This window comes from Perca fluviatilis, chromosome 22, assembly GCF_010015445.1.
Source record: "Perca fluviatilis chromosome 22, GENO_Pfluv_1.0, whole genome shotgun sequence".
NCBI lineage: Eukaryota > Metazoa > Chordata > Actinopteri > Perciformes > Percidae > Perca > Perca fluviatilis.
Window position 1 is genome coordinate 27,719,729 of NC_053133.1, and position 20,000 is coordinate 27,739,728.

At 42.6% G+C, this 20,000-nt stretch overlaps 3 protein-coding genes across 3 annotated transcripts in view; 2 read left to right on the forward strand and 1 right to left on the reverse strand.

Moving 5' to 3' along the window:
• LOC120552569 (NLR family CARD domain-containing protein 3-like) overlaps positions 1–20,000 on the reverse strand; it is a 1,238,648-nt gene that overhangs the window by 461,356 nt on the left and 757,292 nt on the right. The gene's annotated exons all lie outside the window — the stretch shown is intronic.
• The window catches only part of LOC120552568 (NACHT, LRR and PYD domains-containing protein 12-like), a gene marked incomplete in the record, with an annotated part of 803,490 nt that overhangs the window by 357,178 nt on the left and 426,312 nt on the right, over positions 1–20,000 (forward strand).
• Positions 7,259–9,395, forward strand: ppp1r3g (protein phosphatase 1 regulatory subunit 3G). The gene is made up of 2 exons (XM_039790768.1): positions 7,259–7,505; positions 8,358–9,395. Exons 1-2 carry the CDS (start codon positions 7,285–7,287, stop codon positions 9,034–9,036), a joined length of 900 nt encoding a protein of 299 aa, XP_039646702.1. The 5' UTR covers positions 7,259–7,284; the 3' UTR covers positions 9,037–9,395.

Sequence of the window (20,000 nt, forward strand, 5' to 3'; positions counted from 1 at the left end):
AAAAACTCCACTGTGTCCTGAATCACACACACATTCATTACTCCACACACACACACACACACACACACACACACACATACACACATACATACACACACACACACACACACACATATACATACACAGCTGTGACATCACACATACATACACACACACATACATACATACACACACACATACATACATACACACATATATACATACACAGCTGTGACATCATCACACACACAGCTGTGACATCATCACACACACACACACACACACACAGCTTTGACATCACACACACACACATACGTACACAGTTGTGACATCATCACACACACATACACAGCTTTGACATCACACACACATATACACAGCTTTGACATCACACACACACACACATACGTACACAGTTGTGACATCATCACACACACATACACAGCTTTGACATCACACACACATATACACAGCTTTGACATCACACACACACACACATACGTACACAGCTTTGACATCATCACACACACAGCTTGGACATCACACACACACACAGCTTTGACATCACACATAGACAGCTTTGACATCATCACACACACAGCTTGGACATCACACACACACACAGCTTTGACATCATCACACACACACACACACACAGCTTGGACATCACACACATACACAGCTTTGACATCACACACATACACAGCTTTGACATCACACACACACAGCTTTGACATCATCACACACACACACAGCTTTGACATCATCACACACACACATCTTTGACATCATCACACACACAGCTTTGACATCATCACACACACACACAGCTTTGACATCATCACACACACACAGCTTTGACATCATCACACACACACACAGCTTTGACATCACACACAGAGCTTTGACATCACAGACAGACAGACAGACACACACACACACACAGCTTTGACATCATCACACACACACACAGCTTTGACATCATCACACACACAGCTTTGACATCACACACACACACAGCTTTGACATCATCACACACACAGCTTTGACATCATCACACACACACAGCTTTGACATCATCACACACACACAGCTTTGACATCATCACACACACACAGCTTTGACATCACACACAGAGCTTTGACATCACAGACAGACACACAGACACACACACACACACACAGCTTTGGCATCACACACCGCACACAATGTTTGACAAAACTCAGACTCAAAAAGTGATATTACAAAATATAATTTCAGACATTTCTTACCTATTGTGATCATATATTATTATATATTATATATTAGAGTACAGCACGTAACCGAAAGACTTTGGTCAACTCATGTCAAAAGAGATTTGAGGAATTTCTAAAAAGAAAACATCAACGTTTCAGCTTTGGCGCCAAAAACCTGAAAAAAGGCGTCAAAAATTTCAAAATATTGACTTAATTTTTTTGGTTGAGAAACTCGACCAAAAAAGTCAAAAATAAGCAACAAAAATGTTTTAAAAAAGCAGAAAAAACTCAAAAAAGTTTTTTACCTCAAAAATATTGTTAAAAAAAAACCTTTAGAAAGGCGACAAAAACGTAAAAAACATCTCTTTTTGTGTGTGTGTGTGTGTCTGTTTGTCTCTGTGTGTGTGTGTGTGTGTTTGTTTATTGTGTGTGTGTGTCTGTGAGTGTGTGTCTCTGTGTGTGTGTTTCTCTGTGTTTATTTTGTGTGTGTGTGTGTGTCTCTGTGTTTATTGCGTGTGTATGTATATGTGTGTGTGTGTGTCTGTGTGTCTCTGTGTGTGTCACTGTGTGTGTTTCTCTGTGTTTATTTTGTGTGTGTGTGTGTGTGTGTCTCTGTGTTTATTTTGTGTGTGTGTGTGTCTGTGTGTGTGTGTGTGTGTGTGTGTGTGTGTGTGTGTGTGTGTGTGTGTGTGTGTGTGTCTGTACCTGTTTTACTATATTCGGTGGGGTCCTAAAACCAGGGACTACAGTATACTTGTGGGGTCTGCACAGCCTCGTGGGGCCAAAATGCTGGACCCCACGAGTTTAAAGGGCTGTTTGAGGGCTAAGACTTGGTTTTAGGATTAGGGTTAGAATTAGGTTATGGTTATGGTGAAGGTAAGGGTTAAGGTTAGGCATTTAGTTGTGATGGTTAAGGTTAGGGTAAGGGTTAAGGTTAGACATTTAGTTGGGATGGTTAAGGTTAGGTAAGGGTTAAGGTTAGGCATTTAGTTGTGATGGTTAAGGTTAAGTTAAGGGTTAAGGTTAGGCATTTAGTTGTGATGGTTAAGGTTAAGTTAAGGGTTAAGGTTAGGCATTTAGTTGTGATGGTTAAGGTTAGGTAAGGGTTAAGGTTAGACATTTAGTTGGGATGGTTAAGGTTAGGTAAGGGTTAAGGTTAGGCATTTAGTTGTGATGGTTAAGGTTAAGTTAGGGGTTTAGGGTTAGGCATTTAGTTGTGATGGTTAAAAGGTTAAGTTAAGGGTTAAGGTTAGGCATTTAGTTGTGATGGTTAAGGTTAGGGTAAGGGTTAAGGTTAGGCATTTAGTTGTGATGGTTAAGGTGGGGTAAGGGTTAAGTTGGGCATTTGTGTGATGTTAGGGATAAGGGTTGAGACATTTAGTGGTGTTAAAGTTGAAGGTAAGGGTTGGACATTTGGGTAGTTGTTGGGATTTGAGGTTATTTAGGCATTTAGTGGTGTGTTAGGGTTAGAGTTGGATTAAGGTTGGCATAGTTTAAGGGCTAGGTGGTTTAGGGTTGTGAAGTTTGGTTAGGGTAGGGAATTAGTGTTAGGTTAGGATAGTTTGGTGGTGGTTAGGTAAGGGATTTAAAGGTTGCATTTAGTGATTAGAGTTTAAGGTTTGGCGCTTTAGTTGTTGTTAGGTTAGGGTAAGGGTTAAGGTTAGGCATTTAGTTGGGATGGTTAAGGTTAGGGTAAGGGTTAAGGTTAGGCATTTAGTTGGGATGGTTAAGGTTAGGGTAAGGGTTAAGGTTAGGCATTTAGTTGGGATGGTTAAGGTTAGGGTAAGGGTTAAGGTTAGGCATTCAGTTGGGATGGTTAAGGTTAGAGTAAGGGGCTAGGGAATGCATTATGTCAATGATATGTCCCCACAAAGATAGTAATACAGACTTGTGTGTGTGTTTCTCTGTGTTTATTGTGTGTGTGTGTCTCTGTGTGTGTGTGTGTGTCTGTGTCTCTGTGCTTATTGTGTGTGTGTGTGTGTCTGTGTGTGTGTTTGTGTGTGTCTCTGTGTGTGTGTCTGTGTGTGTGTGTGTGTGTGTGTCTGTGTCTCTGTGTTTATTGTGTGTGTGTCTCTCTGTGTGTGTGTGTGTGTGTGTGTGTGTGTGTGTGTCTGTGTCTCTGTGTTTATTGTGTGTGTGTCTGTGTGTGTGTGTGTGTCTCTGTGTGTGTGTCTGTGTGTGCTTCTCTGTGTTTATTGTGTGTGTGTCTGTGTGTGTGTGTGTGTGTGTGTGTGTGTGTGTGTGTGTTATTGACAGAGCAGCAGATATCCTCCATGTTGTTACCTCCAGATAAGGGAACTGAAGCAGCGTGACGTCGTGATGATGTCGTGGTGATGTCGTGTGTTTGTTGACCAGCCGCGGTGTGACGCGGTCGCCACCGTTACAGCGTTACATAACATCCTGTTCTCAGAAACTTCTGGTCACCTCCTCAAATGTCTCGTTCTGTCCAAAACTGTTCTTCTCTCCTCCGGGACAGGAAACTGAATATATGAGGACGTCACCTTGGGACATTTTAGAGACCAAAAAACTCATCTATTCACCCAGAAACTAACCCACACATTAACCCACATAGAATAGAATAGTAATGGTTAGTTACAGCCAGTCTTATACGGAACAATATATAATATATACTGGCTTATTTCTCTCAAATATTGTTCACAAATGTGTCTGAATCTAGACACATTTGTGTACCTGTGTCATTTAATCTAGGCTTAAATGAAGAATTAAATTTGACTTGCTTTCTCTAATGTCAAAGTGTGTTATAGTATAGTATTTAGATAAATATACTTTTAGTCCCCATTGCCCTGTGAACATCTTTGTATAAAAACTTTTAAAATTTCAAGATGCTGATTAGACAGCAGGATTATTGCACAGGTGTGACTTAGGCTGGACACAATAAAAGGCCACTCTAAAAATGTGCAGTTTTACTGTATTGGGGGGGTGGGGGTCAGGGGTGGGGCCGTCAGTATCTGGTGTTAGGGTTCATCCGTGAAGAGAACACCTCTCCAAAGTGCCAGACGCCATCGAATGTTGTCACATTTGCCCTCAACACAGTAAAACTGCACATTTTTAGAGTGACCTTTAATTGTGTCCAGCCTAAGTCACACCTGTGCAATTATCCTGCTGTCTAATCAGCATCTTGATATGCCACACCTGTGAGGTGGATGGATTATCTCGGCTCACTGAGACAGATTTAGACACATTTGTGACCAATATTTGAGAGAAATAGGCCTTTTGTGTACGTAGAAACCGTCTTAGATCTTTGAGTTCAGCTCATGGTAAATGGGAGCAAATACAAAAATGTTGCCTTTATAATTTTGTTCAGTATGTGTTGTAGTGGGTATGCTGTACTGTATATATATATATATATATATATATATATATATATATATATATATATATATATATATATATACAGCTACAGAACAAAGTTTGGACACACCTTCTCATTCAATGCGTTTCATTTTTTTATTTTCATGACTATTTACATTGTAGATTCTCACCGAAGGCATCAAATCTATGAATGAACACATATGGAATTATGTACTTAACAAAAAGTGTGAAATAACTGAAAACATGTCTATATATTTTTAGATTATTCAAAGTAGCCACCCTTTGCTTTTTATTAATAAGAGAAAAACTTCCACTAATTAACCCTGACAAAGCACACCTGTGAAGGTAAAACCATTTCAGGTGACTACCTCATGAAGCTCATTGAGAGAACACCAAGGGTTTGCAGAGTTATCAAAAAAGCAAAGGGTGGCTACTTTGAAGAATCTAAAATATAAGACTTGTTTTCAGTTATTTCACACTTTTTTGTTAAGTACATAATTCCATATGTGTTCATTCATAGTTTTGATGCCTTCAGTGAGAATCTACAATATCAATAGTCATGAAAATAAAGAAACACATTGAATGAGAATGTGTGCCCAAACTTTTGCCGTACTTATATATATATATATATATATATATATATGTATATATATATATATATATATATATACATACATATATATATATATATATATATATATATATATACATACAGTATATATATATATATATATATATATATATATATATATATATATATATATATATATATATATATATGGGCCGGAATCTGCCTTTGGGGAAGGGGGAGCATATCATAGTGGGGGTCCTGGGTGTCCTCCCCCAGGGAAGTTTTGAGCATCAAAGATTTCATTTCCTGTATTCTGATAAACTTTTATGCACCAATTTATGGTGGAAATCCCTTCATTTAGACTATGTGAAGGAGAAAAACACAGATGAGAATTCAAGATATATCAAAAATATAATGGACAGTATGTCGTTGTGGGTCCTTGGGAATTTGTAAGTGGGTATATGGAAATCCTGGGCCAGTGGTTCTCAAACTTGTTTTCAATAATGTACCCCCTTTTGAATTGTTTCTTTTAGACAAGTACCCCCCTGACCAGCGCTGATCATTTTCGGTAGAAAAAAAAAGTGTATATAAAGAGGAACAGTACAGCGCTGTCAGAGATAGATTTACTAAACAACAGCCCTGTAATTAAAAAAAACATTTAAATGCTGATGAGAAAATGAGACAAAAACTTGTAAAAAGATGGTAGAAAGAAGATCAAAATAGTATCAAACTTCAAAAACAGTGACATAAGAAGAAACAAAGGGAGAAACTTGTAAAAAGTAGAAGGACAGTAGAAGGAAGGATAGATTAGGTCCAAAGAAGGAGACACAAATGTCACATTTTTGGTAGTAAAGAGGAACAATGTTCTGGACAACAGCCTTGTAACTATTAAACATTTAGATAAATATCTCATGTACCCCCTGCAGTCCTCTAGAGTACCCCTAGGGGTACACGTACCCCCATTAGAGGAACACTGTACTGGGTATTACTGGGTATATCACGTAGACTCCAGCGCTGGTACTGTGTGTGTAGTCTGGATGTGTACTTGTTGTAGTTTCCATGGCTGATGTGAACAGGTGAAAGGTGATGTTTTCCTTCGTGACGCCAGAACGGGGTCACTGCACGCGCTCTGTTGTCACCAGGCTGTCCTCTGGAGGGGTTGTACTCTTTACAAGCTGCCCTGCAAAAGGAAAGGATGGAAGGAAAGAAGGCAAGGAAAGAAAGGAAACACTGAAAGGCAGAAAGAATAGGAAAGGATGGGAGAAAACCAGAAAAGGACATGAAGGATAGGAAAGGAAAGGAAAGGAAAGGAAAGGAAAGGAAAGGAAAGGAAAGGAAAGGAAAGGAAAGGAAAGGTGGAAGGGAAACAAGGTAGGAGAGAAGAGGAGGAGGAGGAGGAGGAGGAGAGGAAACAAGGGGGAAAAAAAGGAAAGGAAAAAGGGGAGGAAGCAAGAAAAAGAAAGGGAGGACATGAGGAAAGGAATCAAGGAAAGAAAGAAAAGGAAAAAAGGAGAGGAGAGGAAACTATAGGACATTTTCAGTCATCAAACACACAGCAGACAGACAACATTAAAACACACACACACACACACACACACACACACACACATATACACACACACACTAACACTGTGTGTGTATGTGTGTGTATATGTGTGTGTGTGTGTGTGTGTGTATGTGTGTATACATATGTGTGTGTATGTGTATGTGTGCATATGTGTATGTATGTGTGTGTGTGTGTGTGTATGTATGTGTGTGTGTGTGTGTGTGTGTTTGTGTGTGTGTGTGTGTGTGTGTATACATATGTGTGTATATGTGTATGTGTGTGTGTGTGTGTGTGTATATGTGTATGTGTGTGTGTGTGTATATGTGTATGTGTGTGTGTGTGTGTGTGTGTGTGTATATGTGTATGTGTGTGTGTGTGTGTGTGTGTGGGGGGGGGGTCCCAGTCCAAGTATGAAAAAAAGGGAAAGGAAAGTAGGGGAGGAAACCAGATAGGCTACAGAAAGGAAGGAAAGGAGGCAAGGAAAGAAAAGAAAGGGAGGAGAGTAAACTAGAAAAGGGTCAGAGGGGGAGGGGGTGTGTGGGGGGGTGTGGGGGGGTCTGAGCTGTATACAAGCCGCCCCCGCACACCGCAGCCGGACTACCGCGGACTCCTGAACCGCCATGTCCCGCGCACCTCTGCAGCTCCAGGCGCCGCACCGCGCCGGGCTGGCAGCGGAGAACGGGCTGGAGGAGAGAGAGGGGAGAGAGGGGAGAGAGGGGAGAGAGGGGGAGGAAGAAGAAGAAGAAGAAGAGAGAGAGGGGGAGGAAGAAGAAGAAGAAGAAGAAGAAGATCTGGACGACGAGCTGGACGCTTCCCAGCTGGAGAGGTTTATGAAAGACAGGTACTGCTTTGGGTTTCTGCTCCGTGGAAGGGTCGTGACAGGCGCCCATAAATAACACCTATTATTATTATTATTATTATTATTATTATTATTATTTATTAGCATTATTATTAACATTGGCAGCCTCATGTTCAGTGTACAGCTTCATGTGGCGTTAGCATGCAGCTACTTGCAGTTAGTACACACACTCAGAAATGGAGGTATAGGAGACAAGAACATTCCTGTAGCCTACTTACAAATACAGTTTTTAATATGTCCCCTTAAGAGGACAGGGTTGGGTTTTAAGAGGCCAGAACTGGACCCGCACACTAATCCGAGGGTAAAAAATGAAAGACAAGGGGACACAATATTGGCTTTTAAAAAGGAGAACCTGCGCTGCGACAATCTCTATACACATACATAGCCTTTATACCCCATTATACATATCCATACCTATACATTAGGTACACTAGGGTACTTCTACTGCATGTCTGACTGTGTAGTGGATGGTAATGGAATAAAGCAGGACTTTCTACTAGTCAAAACTCGCAGATAGCCTAATTATTTAATTATGTATGTATGTATTATTTTAGGAGAGCCAAGTGCATCTGTTTTTATCATTTATAATTTATACATCGATAGGTGTCCTTGAGTGTCGAGGAAGGCGCCCATAAATACAACGTATTAGGCTATTATTATTATTATTATTATTATTATTATTATTATTATTATTATTATTATTATAACCTTTGGCAGCCAAGAGTACAGCTTTATCTGGCGTTAATATGGAGCTATGTGTAGTTATTAGTGGATGGTAATGGAATAAAGCAGCACTTTATTGTATATTAAATGTATTCTTATGTGTTATTTTAGGAGGAGAGCGAAGTCTCTGCCCGCGTGCCCGGCCGCGCTGCTGCTCGGAGTGTCCGCGTGTCCCCACGAGAGGAAGCGCGTGAAGTTCGCCGACTCCATGGGGCTGAACCTGGCCAGCGTCAAGCACTTCAGCTCGCTGGAGGAGCCGCGGATCCCGAGTAAAGTCCTGTCCCGTCACAACAGCTTCCCGCAGCCGGACTTCCTTTCCGACCTGTGCCACAGCTTCAGGTCCAGCAGCCTGCTGGACGCGGACCGGCTGGTCGCGTGCTTCCCGGAGCCCCGGGACGCGGAGCTCCGAGTGCAGCGGCTCCGCGTGTGTCTGGAGAAAGTCGCCATCACGCGGTTCGACGTGCGCGGGCAGATCCGGGTCTTATCCGGCGGCGTCTACGCTGGCACAGAAGTCGGCGTGAGGTACACCTTCAACGACTGGCTCTCCCACGTGGACGCGCAGGCTCTGCCCGTGGCCGCGGAGCCGCCCCCGGGCTTGGTGGGAAAGCGTTTCAGCTTCACCTTGTACACGCCGCCCTTCATGGGGCCCGGCGCGGCCGTGCACCTGGCCGTGTACCTGCGGAGCGACGAGGGGGAGTTCTGGGACAACAACGAGGGGCAGAACTACAGCTTCCAGTACCGCTGCATGGCCGGCACCACAACGTTTGGCAGCGCCACTTTCTCCACCTGAACTGGGCGTAAAAAAAGCTGTGAATCTGTGCGTAAAAGCTTTACATGTGTGCGTAAAACCTTGAAATCCGTGCGTAAAAACTTAAAAGTCTGTGCGTTAAAGCTTTAATAAACTCTTCTGCAGTTTGCATTATATGAAGTCACTGTTAAAAATGTAAACCGTGGCGCGGCCTCGAGCTCCGTGGGAGCGTGCGCCCCATGTAGGCTGAATCCTTTGCAGCGGCGCAGGTTCAAGTCCGACCTGCTGCTGCCCTTTGCTGCGTGTCATCCCCCATTTCATGTATATCCACTGTCCATACTTAATAAAGGGAAAAAAAATAATCTTTACAAAAAAAGTAAACTGTGGCTGTAATGACTTCAGATGTGTCAGCTGTTATTGCCTCAGGTGAAACACCTCTTCATTTTTAATGACACATATTACAAACAGAAGTGGCACAAAAGATGGAAATTAGAGCAAATTAGAGTTTCTTTTCATAGTGCACCAATGCCTGTTAAAATTTGAATGTAGGGAGGAGGACAACAAAACACTGAACCAAACTTCTGTTCACACTGTTTACCCTCTTTTGTTTGTTAAATATAACTTTAGTTTTTCGGACTAAAAGAGTGGGATGGACATGTTGCCCATCTGATAATTACGCCTTATGAAAATATCTTCTTTAAACTAGGGATGCATCAAATCCAGATTTTTGGGGTTCGGCTGAATCCTGAACCCCCTGGTTGAGATGGTGCTGACTCCTCCTCCCATCCTCAGTCCATGATCCCAGTAAACACATGAATGAAGTAAACAGGGACTGTCCTTCCTTTGCCGTACCTGAAGTTGCTGCATTCTGGCTGCTGTCTGGAGATTCCTTCGCGCACAACTCGTATTCTTTCAGATGTTTCAGACCAGATGTTGTAACAGCGGCCATGTTGTGTATAGTTTAGGGTCCTCGCCACCACCAGACCAATCAGCATTGAACAGATTGAACATGTAGCTGGACTTGAATGGCCTTCTTTTGACTGAAAGTTCTGCCAAACAACAACTTTTTCTGTTGTTGTTCCATGTCCACTTTCTCACAGCCTGCTGCATTGAACGCTCCACCTACGGAAACACCTTCCCGTAATCAACGGCGCCGTCGTTATGGCGACCAGCGTAGCGCGCCGAGTGCAAGCGTAAGGTTCGGTTCACTGGGAAAAAATTCTAAGGTTCGGCAGAAACCCAACCCCGTCAAAAAGCCCAATATTCAGCCCAATCTGAATCCTGGATTCGGTGCATCCCTGGTTAAAGGTCCCATGACCTGGTGCTTTTTGGATGCTTTTATATAGACCTTAGTGGTCCCCTAATACTGTATCTGAAGTCTCTTTTATATAGACCTTAGTGGTCCCCTAATACTGTATCTGAAGTCTCTTTTATATAGACCTTAGTGGTCCCCTAATACTGTATCTGAAGTCTTGGCTGTGGCTTTGAAAAAAAGCAAAATAAAATTCCATAAAAACGTTGGAAAAGATTAAAAACTGGTTCTAAATACCGGCACCGAATCGGTTTAAAAGTTGAAAACAGAGAACTCAACTTGAATGTTTGTTGCTTAAAAGTTAGAGTGAGTTGACGGGGCGCCTGGGTGGCTCACCTGGTAGAGCGTGCACCCATCTACAGAGGCTCAGTCCTCGCCGCATGTTCGACTCCTCCCTGCGGCCCTTTGCTGCATGTCATTCCCTCGCTCTCATGTCTTCAGCTGTCTTACACAAACAAAGGCCTTAAATGCCCCAAAAAGGTGAGTTGATTAAAAATTCTTTTGAGCTGGAACTAAAATCCGATGCGGACCTTTGAGAGATAACGTTTGAGAACTTCTGCAATAAATCTCTCACGTAAAAACGTGAAAGGTTTTTCTGTTTCAGGTGTGGCAGCAATATGCTTCCCTACTGTTGCTATGTTTTCATAATTTAACCCTTGTGCTGTGTGGTTCCAAACTGACCCGGTCTGATCATTTTTTGGGGCATTTTAGGCCTAAAGACAGCTGAAGACATGAAAGTGGAGAGAGAGGGCAAATGACACGCAGCAAAGGGCCGCAGGTCGGAGTCGAACTTGCGGCCGTGCAGTTAACCTCTATATATGGGCGCCTGCTCTACCAGGTGAGCCGCCCAGGCGCCCTCCACCACTCTGTTTGGCCTGTTTTATAAAGCATAAAGTATAAATTATCACCCAATTCTGTGTCACATCTTCATTCCAACTCATCACCGCTAGTCTTACTCTTATTGTTAGACTCTATCAGAGTTGTCAAACTCAGTTTCCCAGAGGGCCACACTGGAAACTAAGAATCACATCAAGGGCCAGACACGTTTAGTTTATTCACACACTTTTATTTCATCGAAAAAGACAAGGATCTTTTACTGGATTACACTGTGTCTCACAGTTTGGTCCACATAAAGCCCCCCAAAAAGTAACTTAGCCATCAAAGGAAAAAAAGAGACAAAAAATGTTGTATAAAACAACAAAAAAACAAAAAACGCACCAGAAAAGGCCCCAAAATTGTCAGAAAAAGTGACAAAAACTTCAGAAATAGCTACAAAAACTAGGCGGGCCAAAATGTATTGTGAACCTAAATTGATATACGGGCCGGATCATAATCTGCAAGGGCCTTGAGTTTGACACATGTGGACTATATGGTAAAAAAATTATGCCACATTTCTTAGTCAAAAGCTCCTGAAATTATGAATTATTTCAGCTAATAGTTAAGATCAGAGGAATTTATGTTGATGCAGGATTACAGCCGGTTTCGTGTATGGAACTATCCATGTTATTTTTGGGGCAATTCAGTAGAAAGAAAGCCATGTTGTTGATAAGGAGACCTTTAAATGGGTCAAACACAAGGACCGCACCTGCAGACCACAAACGTGAAGGACCACACAGCCGACGACTCCTCCGGTACGGATTCCCCGTTCCCTCTTTAAGTGACACCAAGCTTTAGTGGCAACAACCTTCTGGACATTTTGGACGTGTTGACACAAGCTCTCTCTCTCTCTCTCTCTCTCTCTCTCTCTCTCTCTCTCTCTCTCCTGCTGCTGCTGCTCTCGGACTCTGAACAAAAAGGACGTGGGACAGTTTCAAAATAAAAGAAAAAAACGACCCATTTCTGTGCTTTATTGCCTGTCGAGATGTTCACTTCTGTCATTAAAAGATGAATATAAAAAACACACAGCTTCTCCGTTCAGAATCTCTGTAAAGGGTTTGTGTTAATGCGAGAGGTGCTCATAGAAAAGTCTGTCGAACTAAACGATCCAAAAACGCACACAGAACGACAATAAAAAAAAAACGACGACAAAGGCTTACGTTCACACCGCGAGTCTTAATGCTTAATTCGGATTTTTTTTGCTCAGATCTGATTTTTTTGGGAGGGGGGGTTGGCTCTTCACATGACCTTTTTAAAATGTGGCCTATGGGGCCGGACTGTAGCTCACTCTAGCTCACTCAGCGGGAGCGTAAAAGCGTAAAAGCTGTGAATCTGTGCGTAAAAGCTGTGAATCTGTGCGTAAAAGCTTTACATGTGTGCGTAAAAGCTTTACATGTGTGCGTAAAACCTTGAAATCCGTGCGTAAAAACTTAAAGTCTGTGCGTTAAAGCTTTAATAAACTCTTCTGCAATTTGCATTATATGAAGTCACTGTTAAAAATGTAAACCGTGGCGCGGCCTCGAGCTCCGTGGGAGCGTGCGCTCCATGTAGGCTGAATCCTTTGCAGCGACGTGGGTCCGAATCCGACCTGCTGCTGCCCTTTGCTGCGTGTCATCCCCCCCATCTCTCTCCCGTCTATCCACTCTCACTGTCACTGTCTAATAAAAGGGAAAAAAGCCCCCAAAAAATAATCTTTAAAATGTGGCCTATATCAGATTCCAGTGTGAACTGTTGTGCGGTTTTCTAACTGACCCGCATGCCCAAAAGACCAATAACGATGACATCAGACGCAGCACGCTGTCGCACTAAAGTTAGGGAGGTCATGGAGCAGGGGTTCACTAAGGGCCACGCTGGAAATGACGCCAGACATGTTGAGTTTATTGACATGCTTTTATTTAGCAAAAAAAAAAAAAAAAAAAGAGTCAATTCACTTTGTATTACTGCATGTCTCACATAGCTTTCTCCCATACAGTTTGGTCAACATAACAACCCTAAAAAAAGTCAGCAAAAAAAGTTTCTTGAATCTAGCGAGTCATGAAAAACAAAGATTACGTTTTTAAAAAGCAGCTGCCAGCCAGCTGACTCACCACAGCCTGTTTCACAGCCTGAATATGAGTCTCAAAGTCTGCAAATCTGTCAAATTCTGCATTTTTTTTTGGGTGTGTGGTGATGGTGCAGTGGATATGACACATGCCTTTCGATTCCCACTGCGATTACATCAACCAGTGTGTCGCTGAGCAAGGCACTTAACCCCTAGTTGCTCCAGAGGCGTGCGACCTCTGACATATATATAGCGATTGTAAGTCGTTTTGGATAAAAGCATCAGCTAAATGACATGTAATGTAATGCACAACTAGTCGGGCCAAAGGTGTTATGGAGCAAGTCAGCATTTTCCCTTTTATTTCAACATGTTTGTGTAATGGCAGCCGTTAACATTAATGAGCAGGTGCTGAGGAGGAGGAGAATGAAGAGGAAGAGAGAGACAAATTGGCTATTTTGGCTTTTTTTTTGAGGGGGTGTTATGGCTGAAAATTCACTCCAGAGGTCTGTGTGGATGCAGAGACGAAGCCAGGAGGGGTGGGACTGCATCTCTGGGTTCTTATCACGGTCTCCTCTGGCTGTAGATAGGTGGGGTCTCCTCTGGCTGTAGATAGGTGGGGTCTCCTCTAGCTGTAGATAGGTGGGGTCTCCTCTAGCTGTAGATAGGTGGGGTCTCCTCTAGCTGTAGATGGGTGGGGTCTCCTCTAGCTGTAGATAGGTGGGGTCTCCTCTGGCTGTAGATAGGTGGGGTCTCCTCTAGCTGTAGATAGGTGGGGTCTCCCCTGGCTGTAGATAGGTGAGGTCTCCTCTAGCTGTAGATAGGTGGGGTCTCCTCTAGCTGTAGATAGGTGGGGTCTCCTCTAGCTGTAGATGGGTGGGGTCTCCTCTAGCTGTAGATAGGTGGGGTCTCCTCTAGCTGTAGATAGGTGAGGTCTCCTCTAGCTGTAGATGGGTGGGGTCTCCCCTAGCTGTAGATAGGTGAGGTCTCCTCTAGCTGTAGATAGGTGGGGTCTCCACTAGCTGTAGATAGGTGGGGTCTCCTCTAGCTGTAGATAGGTGGGGTCTCCTCTAGCTGTAGATAGGTGGGGTCTCCTCTAGCTGTAGATGGGTGGGGTCTCCTCTAGCTGTAGATAGGTGGGGTCTCCTCTAGCTGTAGATAGGTGGGGTCTCCACTAGCTGTAGATAGGTGGGGTCTCCTCTAGCTGTAGATAGGTGGGGTCTCCCTCTAGCTGTAGATAGGTGGGGTCTCCTCTAGCTGTAGATAGGTGGGGTCTCCTCTAGCTGTAGATAGGTGGGGTCTCCTCTAGCTGTAGATAGGTGGGGTCTCCTCTAGCTGTAGATAGGTGGGGTCTCCTCTAGCTGTAGATAGGTGGGGTCTCCTCTAGCTGTAGATAGGTGGGGTCTCCTCTAGCTGTAGATAGGTGAGGTCTCCTCTAGCTGTAGATAGGTGGGGTCTCCTCTAGCTGTAGATAGGTGGGCAAATGCATTTTGTGCACCAAGTCTGGCCTGGTCACTTGACCCCCCACCCAAAAAATAAAAAATAGATCTGATTTGGGCCACTTTTTCCTGCAAAACGAGTCTCTCCGTCTGATCTCAAACATGCGGTCCAAAGTTCAGAAGTCCACCCCCCCCCCCCCCCCCCCTTTTATGAAAAACTCTCTGTTGACAAACCTGACAACATGTGTTTAATCTGTCAACACCGACACAAAGCTAGGTCAGAGTGGTGAACTCGAGGACAGTTTCTGGAACCTTAACACGCAAAAACATTGTTTCTAGACAGATGATTATTGTATAGACCGGGTAACCCCAGCCAGATCTGCCGGCGGTTTGATTTCCCCCTGCAGCTCAGGCTGGAAACATGTACATTTAAATATCCTGCTTCTGTTCACAATTTTGCGGGGAACCAATCACAAACTGGCTTATCCACCTGCCGTGCTATCGGTCAGATTTAACACCATGACGATAGAGAAGCGACCACGCAGCTTCTTGCTAACAGTAGGCTCGTTGGAGATGAACTGCACCTCGCCTGTAAAGTGGACGAGAGCAGGCGGCAAAATCTGCTCTCAAGTCGGACAGTTTTCAGTCGTTTCCAGCCTCTCTCTCTCTCTCTCTCTCTCTCTCTCTAATATATATATATATATATATATATATATATATATATATATATATATATACTGTCTACGATTCCAGCAGCCTTCAGGCTGAACAGGAAGTGACAAACACCGGTCCGATTCCGATTTAATAAAATGTTATCAGACCCATATATCAGCTCGTATATATATATATATATATATATATATATATATATATATATATACAGTGCCTTGCGAAAGTATTCGGCCCCCTTGCACGAACTTTTCGACCTTTTGTCACATTTCAGGCCTCAAACATAAAGATATAAAACTGTAATTTTTTGTGAAGAATCAACAACAAGTGGGACACAATCATGAAGTGGAACGAAATTTATTGGATATTTCAAACCTTTTAAACAAATAAAAACTGAAATATTGGGCACAAAATTATTCAGCCCCTTAAGTTAATACTTTGTAGCGCCACCTTTTGCTGCCGATTACAGCTGTAAGGCGCTGGGGTATGTCTCTATCAGTTTTGCACATCGAGAGACTGACATTTTTGCCCATTCCTCCTTGCAAAACAGCTCGAGCTCAGTGAGGTTGGTTGGATGGAAGGTTTGTGAACAGCAGTTTTTCAGTTCTTTCCACAGATTCTCGATTGGATTCAGGTCTGGACTTTGACTTGGCCATTCTAACACCTGGATATGTTTATTTGTGAACCATTCCATTGTAGATTTTGCTTTATGTTTTGGATCATTGTCTTGTTGGAAGACAAATCTCCGTCCCAGTCTCAGGTCTTTTGCAGACTCCATCAGGTTTTCTTCCAGAATGGTCCTGTATTTGGCTCCATCCATCTTCCCATCAATTTTAACCATCTTCCCTGTCCCTGCTGAAGAAAAGCAGGCCCAAACCATGATGCTGCGACCACCATGTTTGACAGTTGGGATGGTGTGTTCAGGGTGATGAGCTGTGTTCTTTTTATTGCCGCGAAACATAACGTTTTGCATTGTTGCCAAAAGTTAGATTTTGGTTTCATCTGACCACAGCACCTTCTTCCACATGTTTGGTGTGTCTCCCAGGTGGCTTTTGGCAAACTTTAAACGACACTTTTTATGGATATCTTTAAGAAATGGCTTTCTTCTTGCCACTCTTCCATAAAGGCGAGATTTGTGCAGTATAGACTGATTGTTGTCCTATGGACAGAGTCTCCCACCTCAGCTGTAGATCTCTGCAGTTCATCCAGAGTGATCATGGGCCTCTTGGCTGCATCTCTGATCAGTCTTCTCATTGTATGAGCTGAAAGTTTAGAGGGACGGCGGGTCTTCGTGGGATTTGTAGTGGTCTGATACTCCTTCCATTTCAATATTATCGCTTGCACAGTGCTCCTTGGGATGTTTAAAGCTTGGGAAATCTTTTTGTTCCAAATCCGGCTTTAAACTTCTCCACAACAGTATCTCGGACCTGCCTGGTGTGTTCCTTGTTCTTCATGATGCTCTCTGCGCTTTACACGGACCTCTGAGACTATCACAGAGCAGGTGCATTTATACGGAGACTTGATTACACACAGCTGGATTCTATTTATCATCATTAGTCATTTAGGTCAACATTGGATCATTCAGAGATCCTCACTGAACTTCTGGAGAGAGTTTGCTGCACTGAAAAGTAAAGAGGGCTGAATAATTTTGCCACCCACTTTTTCCAGTTTTTTATTTGTTAAAAAAGTTTGAAATAGCCAATGAATTTCGTTCCACTTCATAATTGGGACCCACTTGTTGTTGATTCTTCACAAAAAATTACAGTTTTATATCTTTATGTTTGAGGCCTGAAATGTGGCAAAAGGTCGAAACGTTCAAGGGGGCCGAATACTTTCGCAAGGCACTGTATATATATATATATATATCAGCTCGTGTATGTATGTATATATATCAGCTTGTGTATATATATATATATAAAATATATAATAATAATATAAAATATATATACCACTAATACCAACTTATTATTACCACTAGTTTTACACTAATGTTTGAACTTCATGGTCAACAAACCTCATTTACCAGTCCCTCCAGAAAAACGTGATTATGCGATCGCATAATTCAACGCATAATCAGCCAAAGTCCGCATATTTATGCGGGGGCACTTTCGCCGCATAAATTGCCGATTTCCGCGCAAAATATGCGGGCCTTGCATGATGTCATAACCCCTGCATTTTCCTTGCAAAAAAGTCCCATAATATATCTCAGCAGGAAGTTGAAAAATGTTGAGTTTACTTCACAGAAGAGCAGCCGTCTTCCCCTGTTGCCATGGGAACGTTATGAAGTGATTTCATTACGCGACGTGAACATCATCTAAAAGCAGGGTTTTGGGGGGAAAATCACTTTTTTTCTCTCTTTTTCATCAAACCAGTTTTTGCAAGTTCCCGCAATTTCATCGCATAAAATTGCATAAATATCATATATAACATATTCCATCACATTTTTTAAGAAAACGTGGCGCATAATCAAGGATTTTTGCCCCCAACAATCCCAAAAAAACTCCGCTTTTTTCTGGAAGGACTGATTTATATAATATTATGTCTAAACTTTGAGTTAAAAAAGTGGATAATCACTGGTATATGTCATTGTTTAGTCAGAATATACTGTTTTGAAACCATTTCACTCTTTCATTTTCAAAGGCTATATCAAAATGAATAAAAGTGATCATTCATTTTAACTGCGAAGAGCGTTGTATGGAACCATCCATGTTGTTTTTGGGGTAATTTGGCTGAAAGAAACACATATTTCTGATACAGAAACACCAAGACTTGTAGCAGAGACCCACAGGTCAGGATCCAGGATCCAGGACCCAGTCTGAAGTCTGAAGTCCTCTCCTCCCGGTGTGTGTTCGTCTGATGAAACAGCTAGCACTGATTGAGCAACGTGATCTTTTACACCTGTGTGTGTGTGTGTGTGTGTGTGTGTGTTGGGAGTGTAAGTGGGCCAGTGTGCTCATCTTTAAACTAACAGATGGGTCTATTAATAGCAGCTGCTGGTACCTTGTGTGGGTCAGTCACCTCCATCTTCAAAAAAAACCACAAAACTGACCTCCTCTGCTGCAACATCCAGTCACGCTGTGTGTGTTTGTTTTACTGTCCACCTGCAACCACACACACACACACACACACACACACACACACACACACACACACACACACACACACACACACACACACACACACACACACACACACACACACACACACAGAGACACACATACAGAGAGAGAGAGACACACACACACACAGAGACAGACACACACAGAGACAGACACACATACAGAGAGAGAGAGACACACACACACACAGACAGAGACACACACAGACAGAGACCCACACACACACACAGAGACACACACACACACACAGAGACAGACACAGAGAGAGAGACAGAGACACACACACACACACACACACACACACACACACACACACACACACACACACACACACACACACACACACACACACACACACACACACACACACACACACACACACACACACCCCTTTTCTGTATCTAAATCAGTGTATAAATGTGTAAAATATATGTTGTGACCTTTAACTAAATAAAAACTCAAACCTTACAGACCTTACAACTACAACCTTGCATCCCTCCAATGTGACAACAACAAGTAAAGACTCCATTACCCAGAATCCCTGCACAGTCCGAGCTGAGACCTTTTGGAGTCTGAAATGACAAAAAAAAACGAAGCTGCAGCGTCTCCATCTCTCTCGTCTGATTTTATTTGGATAAAACTGATTTATTTGAGACTTCCAGTCGCTTCTGATGTGAGATATTACACACAATTATTATTATTATTATTATTAATGATGACAGAAAGTCTCTCAGTGTCTGAAGGCAGCGTGCGCTGTACAAGAGGAGCATTGATAAATAATCTAATGAATAACAGGACTTCTAGATCTTATAATCAGCAGATTAATCACATTAAAGATGGACGACTTGTGCGTTAGAATACAAAGGTAACAGTAAGACTCAGGGATGCACCGATTGGTCGATTCGGATCACTTTCAGTTTCCTACAGTCTGATCCCTTTAACATTTAAACTATAAACACAGATTAATGTGATTATTGCTCTCTCAGTCTAGATCAGGGGGCACGACATGCTTTTATTCCATCCAAAAGTCAAATATCTTTGATTTTATTATTACTGCATGTCGATTTTTGCCAAAAAAAAGGCGACAAATGTTGGAAAAAGTGCCAAAAAAAATTGAAAAAAGGAGACAAAAACGTCCAAAAACGTTGTCTGAAAAAACTGTGACAAAAATGATGACGAAGCGGTCCGAAAAAGCTCGAATTTGTCCCAAAAAAGGCGACAAATGTTGGAAAAAACAACAAAAAAATTTCAAAAGAAAACTTGAAAAAGGAGACGCAATTTTTGTGGCTCTCTCTCCGACGTTTTTGTCGATTTCTTTTCGACTTTTGTGGCATTTCTGTCGACATAAAGACACAAAAGAGAGCAAAAATCTTTGTGTGTGTGTGTGTGTGTGTGGATGTGTTACACACACACACACACACACACACACACACACACACACACACACACACACACACACACACACACACACACACACATATATATTTATCTATAACAAACGGTGAGCTGTGGACTCAGAAAGAGGAAACTGAAGAAGTGGTCCAGTCTGGGAC

Excerpts from the sequence above, each read along its gene's own strand:
- ppp1r3g (XM_039790768.1), top strand. The coding sequence starts at position 7,285 with ATGTCCCGCGCACCTCTGCAGCTCCAGGCGCCGCACCGCGCCGGGCTG. Across the intron at positions 7,506-8,357 it reads GAGAGGTTTATGAAAGACAG|GAGGAGAGCGAAGTCTCTGC; the intron begins GTACTGCTTTGG and ends GTGTTATTTTAG.